Source organism: Perna viridis, chromosome 9 (genome assembly GCF_037379345.1).
Source record: "Perna viridis isolate PV_CMFRI_1.1 ecotype Kerala chromosome 9, ASM3737934v1, whole genome shotgun sequence".
In the NCBI taxonomy this organism is placed as follows: domain Eukaryota; kingdom Metazoa; phylum Mollusca; class Bivalvia; order Mytilida; family Mytilidae; genus Perna; species Perna viridis.
In genome coordinates this window covers 1,816,375-1,834,887 of record NC_142453.1, presented here as the reverse complement: position 1 = coordinate 1,834,887, position 18,513 = coordinate 1,816,375, and the positions used below count along the sequence as shown (strand labels likewise).

The window sequence follows — 18,513 nt, the reverse complement described above, 5'->3', positions numbered from 1 at the left end:
TTGTCTGATTGCGAAAACCAAATCAGAAAACATTGTCTGAAGGTGAAAACAGGAAACAAAAACATACACAATGTTAAGAACAGAATGAAATAGATCCACATAAAAAACTGAAGGTAATGGAAAACGTTTCATTTGTTACCTATGCTGATATATTGTGGAGATTTTGTGAAATTATTATTTGTCATAAAATTTCATTTTTTCGTTCTTACAAATGGTATAAAAAGGAATTGTTTTCAAATTGACGTTTTGCTGCTTGACAAGGAATAATATTACCTATTGAAAGTTGAGTCTGAGTTGTTCATTTACTTTCGTTATCCTACATAATTTGAAATGACTTTTTTTATGTGAACAAAAATTACATCAGTTATCAGGTTCATTACTCTTATTCTGGACGTAAAAATATAATGAGGGATAATAATAAAATAAACTTTTAAGGAATATTTTTTATAACAAATGCAGTCAATCAATCAATACGAATAATTTGAGCATGATTTTTTCTTATTATGATGATTATTTTTCGATTCAAAACACAATTAAGACATTAAGTAGCAGTCTTTCTAAAAATCAGACAGAAGGGGATTCATGCATGTTAAAAACCCACCAAATTCAATTCTATTTCTTGTTCATAAACAGTAACTGATCACGTAACCAGTCTTAGTTTTTCATTTGATTGTTGCGCTTTTGAGATAAGAACTATATAGATTCTACATGCAATTTGCACTTTGCAAGAGTTATCGTTCTTGGTTTGTCTTCATTTGGTTGCTTTTAGTGTGAGATAAATGTATGATTTTCTCGAAAGTGCAAATCTGAATACAGAAAAAGTTGTTGTTATGTGAAAGTATAACATATGTAGACTAAAAAAAGCATCGTTTGTTTGGTGCGTTTTTCTTGACCATGAATCACTTTACAATTGGTAGTGTCTGAATTTTATGTGGACTGGTACTTAACAGCACATTATATAACTATTATTGGTACATTTCACTTTGTTTTCCCTTCATTTTTTCGTTTGATTTATATAACTTTTAAGCTGCATAAGACTACAAGATCTTGTATAATTTCAATGTTAGTTGTCTCATCCAATGTGGTCATTGTAGGGTATCTTTTTTTAAAGAAGACAATATACAAAATACATACAGTCATACAACATTTGTAGATAGACTGACATACTTGTTAGATTTATTCAGGTTTTCGGTTTGTACAGGTTTATAGTAAAGTGAAACCTTTTTAAACTGAATCCAGAATACTGTATAAACCAATGTCATCTTTTTCAGTCAAATGTGTTTTGAACCTTGAAGCCACAAATCTGTCTAAACGAGACCAATTTATTCATTTTCACGTTTACGGGGTTAGTTCAAGAGTGTCGGAACAGAAAGTAAAAACTGTCTAAAACTCATTTTTGTTAGTAGTTCTTTTTACTATTGAAAAAAACATCTAAGTACCGGCAACCATCTATGTTGCTTTCATGGTTTTCTTTACAAGACACGAAGTGTCTATATTTAAAATGCGTGGGTTAACCTTCGTATTTTTGAGTGGATTGATTAAAACGGATTTTGCTCACAATATCCTTTGAGGCATCAATACTTCGGTCGACGCCGTAGTAACGATAATTGGATGATCTAAATATGATGTCTTTCAAATATATATATATATATAAAAAAAAACAAAAACAAACCAACAAAAAAAACTTAAGTAGCAGACTGTATAAAAATCAGGCTGGACGTGATGTATGCAATTCAAACACCCACCACAAATACTTTTAGTACATATCCAGAAACACTTTTACGACTTATTATCAGTCTAAGTTAAGAACTTTAAATGAAAAATATACAGATTGTATTACTCCTACTATGTAAGAGGTTAGAATTCCGTTCCTCCATACCCCAACCTCTTACTTTCGAGTGCCATATTGCATAACGCTCGTGCCGACGTTCTTTGAAATCGGCAGAATTATAGTAATCTATTTACCATTTAAGACTTTTTACACAGTTTCTTGACCATAACACGGGCGTAGGTGACTAAACTAAAGAAAAACAAATGACCTTCCTGTTGAGAAAATCTAGCAATCCTCTGACACTCAAGTTTTAAAATCATCTTAGTTTTTATTTTACTTAATTTAGATGCATGACGGAAATGAAATACATCATACAAAATGCCACCAACAACTCATTTATCATATTTGATGAATTTGGAATAGATATTTTGTTCACACAACTATCCTGTTAAAGTAGAATGTATTTGTTTTTATCTTTTTTGTTTCACTTTTGAAATAACTATCTTTGCGTCAAATTAAGCATATGATCTCCCTACTCCCCCCCAAAAGACCCTTTTGCGGTAAGTTGTTGGGCATCGATTGTTCCGTCAGGGATAGTAGACGCTTCTCCACCATCCATCACCCTTACCATCGACACTTTCTTAATTCTAGATTCAAATTGGTACTTATATAATGCAATACTCTGAACTGGTTTTGTTTTTCGCGTAGCAGATCAAACATCTCCCTCGTCGTATTACATGTATACCTACTTTCAGTTAATCATTTTTTAACAAAAATCCATACGATCTACTTGATATGATTGGACGAGTTTCAAGTATTTAAATTATTGCCCAACACAAATGTTCAGCTATACATTAAAGAAAAGATCTACTGACAAAAACAGTACGATTACAATCGGATACATACAAAATAGAACAAATGAGATCATGAAGTGGAACAATAAAATTCAGATTAAAGCGATACCTTGTTCAATCCATTGGCTAAATATATATATTACTCACAGAATATAAATAAATAGACATATAGAATAACATGTATCTTCTGTCTCAACAATTCAAATTCAGGATTTTGAAGACAAAAAATATTCCCATAGGGCTTGTCAAGTGGAATAATTTGGTTCTTGTCACATCTGAATAACGTTTTGTTCATAGATGTATATACATAATACATGAAAAAGAGTATCAATTCCTTTCTTCACAAGGACGGGAACAAAGGGCTTGTAATATTTCAATAAGTCAATTAGAAATTCTAAGTGAAACAGAATATTTATACAACTGCGTGCATATGTTAAATGGCATGAGTTGTAATGTTTCAGAACAAATACAATATTTAAGTGACTAAATTATACAAACACGGAGAGGTTTGGTGGTAACATCTACAGGAGATAATAATGATCTGAAGGATCATGCAGGGCTCCCAAAACCGGTATCTTTTGTTACTCCAAACAGACTCGATAACTGAATACTTGGATTCCGCATATCATTTTCCATGATAAACCAAACTTCATTCAAATTTGAGCCTTTTGAATTTTGGCGGAAAATCAGTTGCCATGGATTAACGACTTTTGAATCTTCTCAAAAATAAGATATGCACTTGCCATGTCATTTTAACCCTAAAAACCAACATCATCCCAATCGGAGGATTTTGAAATTTTTGCAGGAAAATCGGTCGCCATGGCGACAGCAACTTATGAAAAATGAAAGCTTCCACCGGTAATATCATTTTTACCCTTAAAACAAAATTTACCCAAGGCTACATCAGTTTTCAAAGACCCCAATGTAGCAAAAACATTGTCTACTACACATGACAAATATGTTGTCGTACCAGCTGACAACATTGTTTTTGTCTGCAAAACGTTTTATATCCAATGTTTATTATCAGAGGTAGACGTAGAAAATCATAGCAGTGATAAGACCTATACTGCTACCACTCTCTCCAAAGAAGAGATTGTGGAAAACCATAAATCTGTGCTATCTTCTTTTGGTCTCTCTACTAAGGACGATGAGCATGATTTACCGTATATGTACTGGATTCCTAAGCTTCACAAGAAGCCATACAAACAACGTTTCATAGCAGGATCTGCAAAATGTACCACCAAACCTCTTTCAAAACTTTTAACCTCTATACTCACAACTGTCAAAGAGGGTCTGCAGTCCTACCACAACACTTGTTACTCCCGTAGTGGTATTAATTCAATGTGGATCCTGACAAATTCGAAAGATCTTTTGGGGACAATCAATTCAAAACTATTATCTGAATATAATAGCATTAAAACCTAAGATTGTTCAACACTGTATACTTCTATTCCCCATACTCAGTTAAAATCCCGACTTAAAACCATTATACAACGTGGCTTTTCCAAAAAAGATAGTACACCTAGATACAAATATATAGTTCTTGGTAGAGATTCCTCATACTTTGTAAGGAAATAATTCTAAATCATCTTACAAATATACAGAGGAAGATGTTTACAAAATGATTTTTAATCGACAACATATTTGTCCAGTGTGGTGGACGTGTTTTTCAACAAACGGTCGGCATTCCAATGGGAACAAATACTTGCTGACCTATTTCTTCATTCTTATGGGGTTGACTTTATAGCTGATTTGATCAGAAAGAAAGAATATCGTTTTGGCTAGATCCTTCAATCTCAGTTTCCGCTATATAGATGACGTATTATCTTTAAACAATCCTAATTTCGGGGATTTGATACATCGCATCTACCCAAAAGCACTTGAGATGAAGGATACTACAGACACTGTGAAGTCAGCCTCATATCTTAACCAACACTTAGAAATCGATGGTAAAGGAAAACTATTGACCAAACTTTACGACAAACGTGATGACTTTTCATTCAGAATTGTCAACTCTCCTTTCATCTGTGGCAACATCCCTTCGGCTCCTGCGTATGGAGTGTTCATATCACAACTGATACGTTATGCCAGAGCATGCCGAAACTACGCAGACTTTTTGTATCGCGCTACAACTCTAACAAATAGGATTCTGGAACAGGGTCATGTTGCTACAAGATTGAAGTCATCACTACAAAAGTTATTTGGTCGTCATCATGAACTTGTAGATCGGTATGATGTATCCATCAGCACCATGAAAATTGATTTATTAAACGGGTCATAGTTTACCTTTCCTCGTTTGTCTACCCCGGACTTGACTTTTTATGAGCAACTCGACGGGTGTTTCTAGAAAAGCAGAGGACGCTTACCCTACCGGTGCACCTGATCCATGCCCCCAGTTTTTAGTGGAGTCCGAGTTGCTCATTTACTTTTGTTACTTTGTATGTATGATTTTAGTTACTTTATGTTCTTTGTTGTGTATGTCTGTATTCCATGTCTGGTCTTTGTTCCTGGATTACATTCTTTTGATTACCGCTATAACCTTGGTTCCCTTGATTACTCCTTCAAAATCGGAGAATTTTTGATTTTTTGCCGGAATATCGGTATCGTTAGATACGCTTAGACACAACTTTAGATGGTGCCACATATATGTTCTAAGTCTCGGGAGACTCCACATTACGGTTTTGGAGTTTCCGATCGGACAAAAGGTTGGAGAGGATATAACTGAGCAAAATTAATAAGGCTCCCTAGCCTCAATTACGAGTATGCATAGAAACTTACAAACTGTATTTAAACGCAGTTTTCGGCATTACATGGGTTGTGTCCTTATTGTAGGACTTATGATGTACCGTATGGAAAGAATTTGAATTTATATTGCTTAGGATGAGGAAATAATTTTTCCTAGGTTTAAACTGGTCTAGAGCTGGCATATCAGTTAACTGGTAGTAGCCCTTTGTTTGTACATTTTGTGTGATCATTTGTGTATGTCTGTATAAACAAAGGGAGGAATGTTATCACGCTTAAGTACTTAAACAATAAACACAGACAGGAATTTCTTACTTCTGTTTGTTTTGTTTCGTTTTCACTTTCAGTTTACTTTTATGTTGTTGGGGTCTATAAAGGTAACTACTGGGATGTATTTGTGACTCGGGTCAGTTATAGCCTGCAGCGTGATATTTAGATCCCTCGTCATTCATCGGAGACCTATTGGTGGCCTTGGACTGACATTTTTCATCCCGGTAGGGATGTTTTCTCTTTGACATAATCACAATATTCATTCTCGTCGTACCCACCAAATGATATACTATGAGAGATCATCTTCATTCTCTTAAGAATTTTTTATATCATAATTCTACATCTGGTAAAAACATTTGAAAAAAAAAGAAACTACTTATTCTAATAGTATGTCAGCGAAAATGTTGAATATTTCTGATATTCAAAGCCTATTCATTTATATTATATAGTATCGAATGATTTTAACAAAACAACATTTGTATAAAGAACGGACATGGAATAAGTCTCATTCGTTTCTAAATTATGATATTAATAAACTTAAGTTTCCGCAGGAGCAATTCAGGAAAAATGGTAGTATTAACAGCACATTATAAAACTATTGTTGGTACATTTTGTTTTTCTCATTGATTTTCCCATAGCAGAGAATACTGTTTTAGTTTTGCTGTAATTTCTAGATAAGGATAAGACTAAATATGCCAATTTCGTTTAATACCCATGAAGAACCCGACAAATCATGGTAAAAGGGATAAACTATCTTTTTTAGTATCGATTTAAGTTTGAAAGGATCGGATACTTTGACATTTCGCACGATAAAAAATGTATATATTTTTTTTCGTGACGGGTAAAATCTGAAAAAAAAAGATACGATGTAGGAGAAGAATATTTATTTTTAACAAAATTGTCTGTTCAAGTTGCTCAACAAAATAAATATGTCGAATAGTCAGTCATTCATCAATGTTTGATATTTGAACTGGGAAGCATATGGGTAAAATGTATGGTTAATTATAAATTACAAGGTAAACATATCGGCCGGATGACCGTAATGTCGAATGTGGGATGACCGTAACAGAACAAGAGATTGACGAACGGGTTGATAGTAACGGGTTTCTGTGATACGAAATATGGACCAAAATATTGTGAAAGATATTGATATAGGTAAAATAGTGATTGAATTGATATATAAGTTAAGGTGTTTTTCCACAACTAAAAATAGACTTGGAAAACAGAAGAAACTACATCATTCTTATACTTGATACATATATGTTTATCTCAAGATCAAATGAAGTGGAGTATTAAAGGTGCATATTTTAATTTTGTAATAATTTAAAATTATGTTATGTAATATTATATAACAATAATATATAACAATAATATATGCTTAAACCGAGTTAAACAGAAGCAAATTTATCTAACGTAGTTGTCAGATTAGCCAGGAGAATGGTTGTGATTATTAGATGCACATGATTTAGTTGATACCGGATGCAAAAATTAGGGATAGATTTAAGGAGGTAGACCTAGGGTAAGGGACATAACTCATGAAGTCAGTGATATGTTTGTATCATATTCAATATCACCATAACCTGTCAAGCTTTCATTTGAAACCGAATGAAATCCGTCCAGGTTACTTTGATGCTTTCATGATATTGATGTAAAATGCTGAATACAAACGTTCCAATGATTTTTATTAGTTGTGTCCAATACCCTAGGTCTACCTCCGTGAGTTATTTCTATCTATTTTGCTATCTGTATGGGACGAAATACGTGATCCCGGGTATTTGTTCCCTAGTATAACCTAGATTTTCATCTAGGGACAGTATAATACTAGTTCATAGCAAGAATCAGAACCATAACAAAAACAAATCAAATTATAACGGTTTATATCTACTATACTCGAATTCACCTAAGCCTGTTTGCAGTTTTTTAGATTATTTTTTTTATTACTCATAAGTTCCTCTAAAAAAATGCCATTTAATTCATGTCGTTCTGTACTACAACTTTCATACAATTACTTCTCGTTCTTACCTCCGAGATTGACAAAATTCCCTACGAGAATTTTGCACTGAACGTATTGTTTATCCGCCATCTTGTTTCTATGGATATTTTGAGATGTTCCCTATTACCTCACAATTGAAGAGCTGAATTTTGTTCGTTACAAACATTTATTTATTTCTCCATAAAATAGATCAGGAATATTGTACACAAATCTTGTAAGCTCTCGTAACCGTCGATGATTATATTTCCGACAGTCAGTAGACCTGTTGGGGGTATTCGGATAACGCCTCACTCTCCAAAAGAAATTACTGACTGTCTAAATAATCATGGAAGGTCACCTGAAAGCTTATAAATTATACTATATTTACGTGTATCGACAGTTAATTTTTCAGCATTGGCAGTCAAAGGTAACGTTTTTCGTCCCACTTTCTGCAAGCATGTATCATAGCCTCATGAAATTTTGTATGGAACTTTATAAAAGCTGTCCCATATTGTGAATAATGATTTCACTTGTGTCATACTCCTACTTTCTGTCTAAGGCTTAGTTTATTTTTCAACATAAATTAACATTTCCACGTGAATTAGGGATAGCGGGAGTATACTTATTGATCAGTAGTTCACATGGACACGCGACAATCAAGTGCATACATTTATATGAGAATATCTCTGCATTTTGGACCCTTGGTAATGTTGGGCCCATTTTAAGAAACCGGGTCTTTTCGCAATGAATCTAGTTTCGTTTAAAAAAATGCTTTGAATTTCATTCTAAATATTACATAAAGCGAAGAGGCGGCCAGTCTTTTACTTGTAAGATTAGTTAGTGTATTGCTATTTCGTGGATCATTGACTCCGACACGTGTTGTGCCGTCTAATGTATAACTAGTATTGTGATGAGCATCATATACAAATACATATTCAGTTTATTTCCATATAAACTACATATTTTGAGTCATGAATGCGGCCAGGATTCTTGAGCGATGTTTACACGTGCTATGTATAAAAAAAAACAGATCGCCACAAGAATCATTATATTGACCTCGAGAACTACATGCCTTGTACAGTTCTTGAACCGATCCGCGCAACGATTTCACGCATCAATGACCGCTGACTGATTGATCGCTAAAGGATCGATAACCGGTGACCGATCTGATCGGAGTTTTGTTAATTAAAATATTAAAATTAAAATATATCCAATCTGTTAAAATTAAACTATTACAAAATGAAAGTACAAATTAATCTTTAAATATATTGCATTATGTAAATATGTGTAAAATTGACATAGAAGACAACGGAAACCGTAAAATATATTGACCGTTCTGTTGTCACGTGAAGCGATCACCGATTGAATGGATCGGTTTGATGGATCGACTACTAATCGGAAACTGATCGATGATCGATGACCGATCGCATTTTTTGTTGCACGGATCGGCAGTGTATGCGGGGTGAAAAAGTGCCATATTCTTTCTTTATAGTTTGTTCAAAAGAGGTTTAGTTATGTAGTTTTTATTCCACAAGACGTCGTACATAGCATGAGTAACTTTATCGGCATTGTATTGTTCTACTTTTAGAAAGCTACCATATCTAGGAAAAAGTACGTCTAAATATGTGAAATCATTAACAATGTCTATCTCTTTACCATCATTATTGAATGTTAAATCAGAAAATACAACATTACTTTTATCAATAGTAACTTTTACCTTTGATTTTACGGTGAGTCGAGTTGCTCTTGTAAGTGTATTTCTGATACTTCTAAAAGAACATTATCATCGGCATATTATATTAAGAAAAAGCCTACATAAATATTGAGGTCTCTATCCGCTTCGTCATAGAGACCTTTGAGGCCAGTAACATTATTACTGGACATGAAATTTTCCAAATTAGATAGTAGACCATCGAGGGTTCTTAAAAATGTCTTAGTCTTAAAGTTATTTCATGATGACTTGCCACACTACATCGGGTAGAGCGGTAGCTCAATATCATGTTTCACCGTTAATAAACGGACATTAGAGAATTGTGTTTAATATAATATATACAATTTATAATATGAGTTTAAATACCTATACTCTCATGAAGACTTTTTGATAGCCTTAAAAGTCACCCTAAGGAATTACACATTCTATTGTGTACATTTAAGCGTGAGATGAAAGGTCAATCGCTTAAAGTGCACAATATTGAACATAAACCGCGAAAAAAAAAAAACGGGGAATAATGTAGTAACTTTTAATAAGCTTAACCATAAGTGTACGATTAATGCCCCCCCCCCCCAACATTCATGTAGCATGCCTCTATATTTACATTGCAACTGTAAATTATTTTAAACAGAGAAAGGATTACAATATTGCATAAATATTGTCTTGATTGGTAGATAAAATCTCATAAAGTTTCAACGAATTTGTGCATTTATACTAACCATTACAGGCTTATCAGAAAACAATTCATCGGCATACTAATCTGATTTCCAGAACATATTACATCCCTAGTCTAATGGAGCTATATTGCTATCACCTTGTCTGTTAGTTTATCCGTTACACATTTCAATAACAGATTTCTCAGCTTCTTACAAAGGATATTGTTAAATGTTTGCATAATGCTATTGCATGATGACTGGTCTCAGATTAGTCGCTGACCTTAGGGTTAAATCTAAAGCAAATCAGGATAGCATATCCTTTATTCAAAACGCCATAACCTTTTTTTTCAGGACACCCTGCCCGTTTTCCAAAACGCCAAATCCCTTTTCCAGTCGCGGAAATGTATCCCTGTTAAATTTTTAGCCTTCTCAAAACTACGAAACTTCTTCGCCATTTTTGTTGTTTACCTGCTTCCCGTTTACTGTTCGACAGTAATTATTTAGATTAAGTGTAAAGGCTTTTTGTAACATGTTTTGCCGCTTCTGTTGAGGAGATTTATTTAAAGCTTGGTATAATGCTAATGTTTGATGACTTGTTCTGTGCCTGGTTGAGTATCTACTTCTTGTTTTTTCCATAGGACTTCGTTATTATTTCGTCGATTCGCAATCAAAATTAACATATTTCTCAGCTTCTGTTTGAAGGAATGATATGAAACTGATATAAACATACTAGTTATGCATTTGACCAGTTACAATTCCTTTCTTGCTTTTGTTTTTTTTCCATTTAAAGTTTAGTGTCTATAATTCATTTTGGATTAACCAGCATCTCAAATTTGAAACTTAACAATTAAGGCGGTGTCGATGAATGGTCATTTCGTCATCTATCAATCCAGGTGCACAGGTAAAGATCAAAGGATTAAAAGTTTATATGGAATACTGTAATGTATTCAAGTAACAGTATTTTACCGAAATCAGACAGGAGGTGATTCATGCATGTGAAAAATCCACCGAATATAGTTTCATTTCTTGTTCAGAAATCGTTATAGATCACATGACCAGTCTTAGTTTTTCATTGGGGGAGGGGGGGGTGGTTTTGCTTTAGGGATTAAATTTATATAGATTGTACATGAAATTAGCACTTTGCAAGAGTTATCGTTCTCAATTTGGTTTTATGTAGTTGAGTTTAGTGGGAGGTTAAAGTGTGGTTTTCTCAAAAGTACAGATCTAAATACAGAAATGACTATTGTCACACAGAAATATAGAAAATATAGCAAACGTAAACCAATAAAGTATCAACTGTTCCATGGGTTATCACTACACCATAGGCAGTGTCTTAATTTTATATGAACTGGTAAATTTTCATTTAATATTTTTTTCGATTCTAGTAAACAAGTACGTGCGGTCATGGACCTTCTAGTGATCAGAATCTTCTATCACAGATAAATATGATAAAATTTAGTAACCAATACAAATCCGGTTTATCATTTTACGATTTGAAAGCGAGTACTTTTACTAAAATCTTGATGATTCCGTTGATTCATAATATAATTTTACACGGTACACGGAATGCACACGAAACAGGGTACAGGGAATATTGGGAATGTTATTCGAATATGAGAGTGCAAATGTCATTTTTGCAGTTACCAGTATTAACTTGATTATTGGTTTAAGTAATCTTTTTATTCCGTTTACATTGGACTGGCTGATCAATAAGATTAATAATACAGTATTACAACGTAAGGTTTCCCAAATTGGCTTAGTTATTGGTCCGACGCTAGCCATATTGGACTGAGGTTTAGCTGAAGTCCAATATTGCTAGCCAAGGACAATATGGAGAACATTACGCAATTATACCTTTATTGAATGACAAGTCCACAAATTCATATTAGCTAAAACAAAACTGGTAAATGCCGTATTGGACGGCTAAATCCTGTATTGACGTACTTCTGTATTTGTATTGTGTTGGCAGATTTGATCATATTTAGGCTAATAACCGATCGTTAGTCAATAACCCTGAATATAAATCTTTATCTTCGGCTTATTTACCTGTCGCTTGCGACATAACAAAGTCAACCATAAATTTAATAAAGGTACACTGATTTTGGACTGTTTTATCTTTTAGCAATTTCGGCCTCATATCTTCAAAATAAACCGATACCGACGCCGAATAAGCGTTGTGGGTCTAAAAATAAATTTTTCAAATTCATACTTCCGTCAATAACGTAACTCGGGTGTAACTGTTTGATAATTTAACGCGCTACCAGGGAGAGACTGTTTTTTATTCTTTTAGAACACCTAGTATGAAAACTAATTCGCAAGCAGGGATTTGAAAATTAAGGCTTATAATAGAAAAATCAATTGCAAAGGTTTTTGCTGTGTTTGAAATGTAATACGACTTAGCGTTGCATCATGAATAGGTCCTCATTGGAAAGTGAAACTTGTCTTTGTACATAATAACATCTAGATTAACTGTCCCGCACTACCATACATCGTGTACTAAGTTACAGCCCTAGATTAATCCTACGAGGAGGAATGACCCGGCCAGCGAAAGCTATATTTTTTATATATAACCTAGCTGGCGCTGGACTTTGTGCAGGCGTTGTTGCCATAGATGTCACGGCGGTACGAGTTCGAGTCCCGCGGAGGGAACGACCAAAATTTGCATCGCAAATTTAACAGTTCTAACCATGCTCTATATACTTAAAATAGTTATAACCACAGCCTCAATACACAATGAATATTTATCATCACACCCAAACACTTCAAATAGCTATTATCGCAGCCTCTCGTCACTTTGGATATCTATCATAACACCCTGTAAATACCTTGTATATCTATCACCACACCCTGTATACACCGTGTATATCTACCACCACATCCTCTATGCATTTTATATATCCACATCAGACCCAATATCTTCATTTCATATCAATCAACACGGTCTATATACTTTATATGTCTATCAACTTCCTCTTTACACCTTATATATCTATCACCACAGTCTTTATTCACTTAATATATCTATCACCACATTCTTTATGTACATTGTATATCTATAACTTCACCTTCTGTGCATTTTGTATATCTATAAACACAGTAACTGTACACTTTGAATATATATCACCACACATTCTATGAACTTTATATATATATCCCCATATATCCCCATACCCTCTTTACACTTTAAATATCTACCACAACAGCCCCTGTACACGTTGAATAAATATCACGACATATATAGTATATCTATCACAACACCTTGTAAACACATTGTATTTTTATCTCCACATCCTGTTCACTCTTTGGATATCTATCACAGAATCATTTATACACTTTAATGTCTGTCACCACACTCTGTATACACAATGTATATCTATCACTACACCCTGTATGTATCTTGTATATCTATCACCACACCCTATATGCACCATATATATCGGTCTATCACTACACCCACTATCGATATTGTATATCTATCACCGCATCATGTATAAACAAAATATATTTATCACTGCATCTTTATACACCTTGAATATCTGTCACCACACCATCTATAACCTTGTACATTTATCATCATTTTTGTAATCATGATAACGACCAAAAAAACTTTTGTAGTGATGACTTCAATCTTGTAGCAACATAACCCTGTTCCAGAAGCCTATTTGTTAGAGTTCTAGCGCGATACAAAAAGTCTGCGTAGTTTCGGCTAGCTCTGGTAAACGTATGAGTTGTGATATGAATACTTCATACGCGGGTGCTGAAGGGATGTTGCCACAGATGAAAGGAAAGTCGACAATTTTGAATGAAAAGTCATCACGTTTGTCGTAAAGTTTGGTCAATAGTTTTCCTTTACCATCGATTTCAAGTGTAGGTCAAGATATGAGGCTTCACAGTGTCTGTAGTATCCTTTATCTCAAGTTCTTTTGGGTAGATGCAATGTATCAAATCCCCGAAATTAGGATTGTTTAAAGATAATACGTCATCTATATAGCGGAAACTAAGATTAAAGGATCTAGCCAAACGATATTCTTTCTTTCGGATCAGATCATCTATAAAGTCAGCCTCATAAGAGTGAAGGAATAGGTCAGCAAGTAAAGGAGCACAATTTGTTCCCATTGGAATGCCGATCGTTTGTTGAAAAACACGTCCACCACACTGGACAAATATGTTGTCAATTAAAAATTAATTTAAAAAAGGAAAAGGAGGTACCATTGTCAGTTATCTGGTTACTATCCATGTGCTATCTTTATTTTATCATAGTACTTTATAGTAACTAGTTTACAACACAGATTTAACATCAACAGAAGAAGAATTTTACAACTTGAATATATCTACCAAGATTGTTGTATCATTGACATACAGTATATATAAGAAGTGATTAAAGGATTGCAGTTATATTGCATTTCATAATTGACTTGAAAAGATATACACCCCATACATAACATGTACAAATATAGCTGTATTTACATTGTATTACAAACAGAATTGTATATTACATATAACTATCTTTGTCAGAAAAATATACAGAAAGTGTTAAGACATATTTGGTAACAATCACCATGCTCTGTACAATAATCCCCACACTCATTATAGCAATCACGCATTCATAATAACAATCAACCCACTCTACATAGCAATTTTCACACTCTCTATAGCACTCATCGCACTTAGTATTACAACCACAAATATTATAGCAATCACCACACTCATTATATCAATCACCAAACTCATCATTGCAATAACCACACTCATTATTGCAATCACCGTACTTTTTATAGCAATCACCAAACTCTTTATGCCAATTTTCACACTCATTAAACTAATCTTTTAACCCACTACAACAATCACACATTCATGATAACGATCAACCCACTCTATATAGCATTTTCCGCACTCTTTATCGCAATCATCGCACTTATTATTACAACCACACAAATTATAGCAATCACCGCACTCATCATTGCAATCACCACACTCATTATTGCAATCACCACACTCATTATTGCTATCACCGTACTCTTTATAGCAACCACCAAACTCTTCATAGGAATTTCCACATTCATTAAACCAATCTTTTAACATGCTACAGCAATCACCATAGTCATCAGACTATTCACTGAAATATGAAAAATGATGCAAAACGAAACACGATTTTTTTTAATGTGAATTGTGTTAACTGGTGGAATTTTAAGCGACAAAATTGCGAGACATTGAAGAATATTGTCAATCATATTTTTGCGCACAAACCTCCGCGAGGCAAATCTTTTTGTCATGTCCTCAATAGGCTTTCTATTTTTATATTTTGCGTTTTGATTTCTTCTAGTATACAATTTATATTATTTTAATCTTGAACTTTAAATCTAAGTATTTGGTTCTAACGCTGCTGAAGAGAAGTTACTCGATAAAACATATGTACAGCATACTGAAATTTGCAAATACTGCTTGATTTCTACTTTAATTTACCATCAGGTTTAAGGACAGTACAATTTCGTGGAATTTTTTTTCGGTTTTTTTTTTCGTTACTTCTTCCATTTTGTTTGAGTTCACTTGATAAGTCAATTTCATCAATTTATTTATCAAATATTTACTAAAAATCTCTCAGCCGAAATAAAAAAAGTTATGATTGTATAATAATTGAATTTTAATTGAAGAAATGGTTTATTTCCGATGTACGACTGAAGTATACATGTAATTGGCAACAATATACATGTTGTTCAATGTTGCATTGAAAAAAGCAGTGAGTTAAATTCAATCATGTTTCATTCATTGATAATGTACGCATATGAAACAAGCCCTATAAGTTAGGATAATAGATACAAATGTTTGAATATAATTTTACAAAGTATTTAAAAATAACTTTAGTAATTGAATTAGAGTCACGCTTTCCGTCTGTCTATACGATGAAACATAGTATCGATATAAGACATGCATGACAACTTTAGTTGAATTCTTGTGTAATAGACGGCACATTACATAAATATGGATATACAGATACATCAGTACATATTCATGTTCCCAACACAATTTTTAAAGAAAAAAATTCTTGGAATAAAATTCAGATTTTTTTCGTTCTCCGCTTAGTGCAGGACTTGCTCTGGGGCATCGTCACACTTTGATGCAGGGTGTATGTACAGTGACTTAAGTTCTTATTCTGGTTTTTACACGTAAACAGATAATGAACTTCATTCCAAATACCCTGTTTACAAAGGTGGTATTTTCTCTTTTTTTGAAATTTATAACAATAATCGGTATGGTATACATGCCTAAGAGACAACCACCCTACCGGGATGAAAATATCTGCTTGCAGGGCCACCCATTGGTCTTCAGTGGTCTTCTTTGTCTGCTTATGTTGGCATATTCTAATTGGATCATCTTAGTTTTGCGATTTGATAAAAAACATTTTATCATAATTTTGGAAAATATGTTTCTTAAATGACTTATTTCATGGTGGGGCACCCCCTCACCATTTTTCAAAATAAATCAACTTTTTTTTAAAACTTTTCCAATTTTGTTCCATAAGGTTTCTTTTGAGCATCCTGTTCGTGGCTGTAAATAAGGTTGGTGATATCTTAAATCTTTAATTTTATTAGTAATTAGGGATTGAAGGGGTAAAAAACGGTAATTTCAAGGATTTGTTACTTTTTTAAAAATAGGATTTGAATCTTTTTTGGCACGAAAATGTAGATCTAATCCGGTATATCGAAACATTTTATCTTTTTTTATTATTTCTGTAGAAAATGGGCCAAATGTGGGGTCCGCCTAAATGCGAACCTTGTTTATTTGCTATCGTCAGTTTTTTTAATGAAATTCAGCAAATGCATCGTAAGACAGGTTCCTCACGCCTGCGGGCAAGTGGTAATGTCAAAAGATTCACAGACAATCCATCATAGTTGAGTCAACATCTTAATCAGAACACCATTCTCTGCAAATGTCAAATACAACAGAACATCCATATTGGATCCCAATTAACAGGGTTCAACATGCTGTGGTCGTATCACACCGCGTTTGTATTGGTTTTTTTTAAAATAATATTTCACAAATGTAAAAACTAAGGACTACTAGCTAGCAGTTAACTGACATGCCATCTCCAGAGCGGTTAAAAACCTGTCTTATCGTATGTAAAATCAATGCCAATATTATTTCTTCCCATGCGGGTTTGAGAATCACCGTACATCATATGTTATACATTAATGAACAACACATGTTAAGCCAAAAACTGCTTTTAAATATAGTGCTCAATTTCAATGAGGAGACCATTTGAGCGAATTAATGTTGATACCAAAATATGCTATCCTTAACGATTTGACATCAATATTATAACTATATTCTTTACGAATGAGACTATTCAACGGTCTAGTCAACTTATTGGGTTAGTATCGAGCTTTCCGAGCTTTGTGAAGAATACTACCGTAAAATGATACCCGCATGTATTTATCCTTCACCAGTTACATCTGTATTTGTGAGTTAGTTCTTTGTTTCGGTTGAAAAAAATGGTGGATGTTCTTACGAGTTTGTGATATAGCAAACCTGGATGCAGTAATTTCTCGGTTATATAAAGATTCCCGTCGTTATAATCCGAAACATTGTTACAAATACGAGCACATCGAGCCAATTTGGATATGTAAACACCGTATGATGGTGACAAGGGGACGTCACCATCTAAAAACGGTTAGTTGACGATAGGGAATGAAAAATCTTCACTTATTGGTACTAAGTTTACCATTATCGATATTAATACTAAAATCAAGAAGCGGACATTCTTTATTATCAATGTTTGCTTTATTCAAATACGGTTCTACAAGATATATAACTTTAGTGTAGATGTTGAAGTCATCGTTGTTTAGAGCCAAAATGTCGTTTAAATATCGAAAGGTGTTAAAAGTGATGTTAGGAAGGGTCTTTATTTATTATAGCCATAAAAATGTATTCGTAACAGCACAAAAAGGGTCCGCAATAAGTGGTGCATAATTGCCTTTAGAATTCCAATAACTTGACGATAAACTATTTCGCCGAAGCGCACCTAAATTGCCTTACAAAAAGTCGAGTGCTGAAAGCATATCAAAAGATATATATGTTACAAGTACCATGAGAACTGATGCGTTTCTAGACTCTTTATTGCAATGTTTCTGGAGCCATTGCTTCACGTTGGATTCAATATACAAAATTTTGCGTAATATCAGGAGTGAGATGAATCTGCGTTTGATTAATATTTACATAGGAAATATTTCTAGTGCGCTATAATCCATATACATAAGGCACTGGCTTCTAATTTTTGGTATAATTTTATACAACTTTTAACAAATTGACATTTTCAAAACCCCATGTAAATTCTGACAGAAATAAACACTGTCATTAGAAAGATATACAAAATGTTTTTGTTATTTTGTATTTTTAGCAGAATATTTATATCAAAGGGAAGCATCTCCATTGAAAACTGTTATCATTAACAAGGAATTATACCTTCCAATATTTGTGTGCTAGCTCTTTGTAAAAATATAAAAACATCCATCAATGCTAGTTTTTTGTTTTGTTTTGTT

The 18,513-nt window shown here is 33.6% G+C and overlaps 1 protein-coding gene across 1 annotated transcript in view; it reads right to left on the bottom strand.

Annotated features, from left to right (window-relative positions):
- Nucleotides 1–14,051, bottom strand: part of LOC148606072 (uncharacterized) — a 35,082-nt gene extending 21,031 nt beyond the window's left edge. The window contains exon 1 of the mRNA XM_088545358.1: nt 12,802–14,051. Within this exon, the coding sequence (XP_088401484.1) occupies nt 12,802–12,898 (97 nt within the window). The 5' untranslated portion in view covers nt 12,899–14,051. The remainder of the gene's footprint in view (nt 1–12,801) is intronic.
- Nucleotides 14,052–18,513: the final 4,462 nt, after the last annotated feature.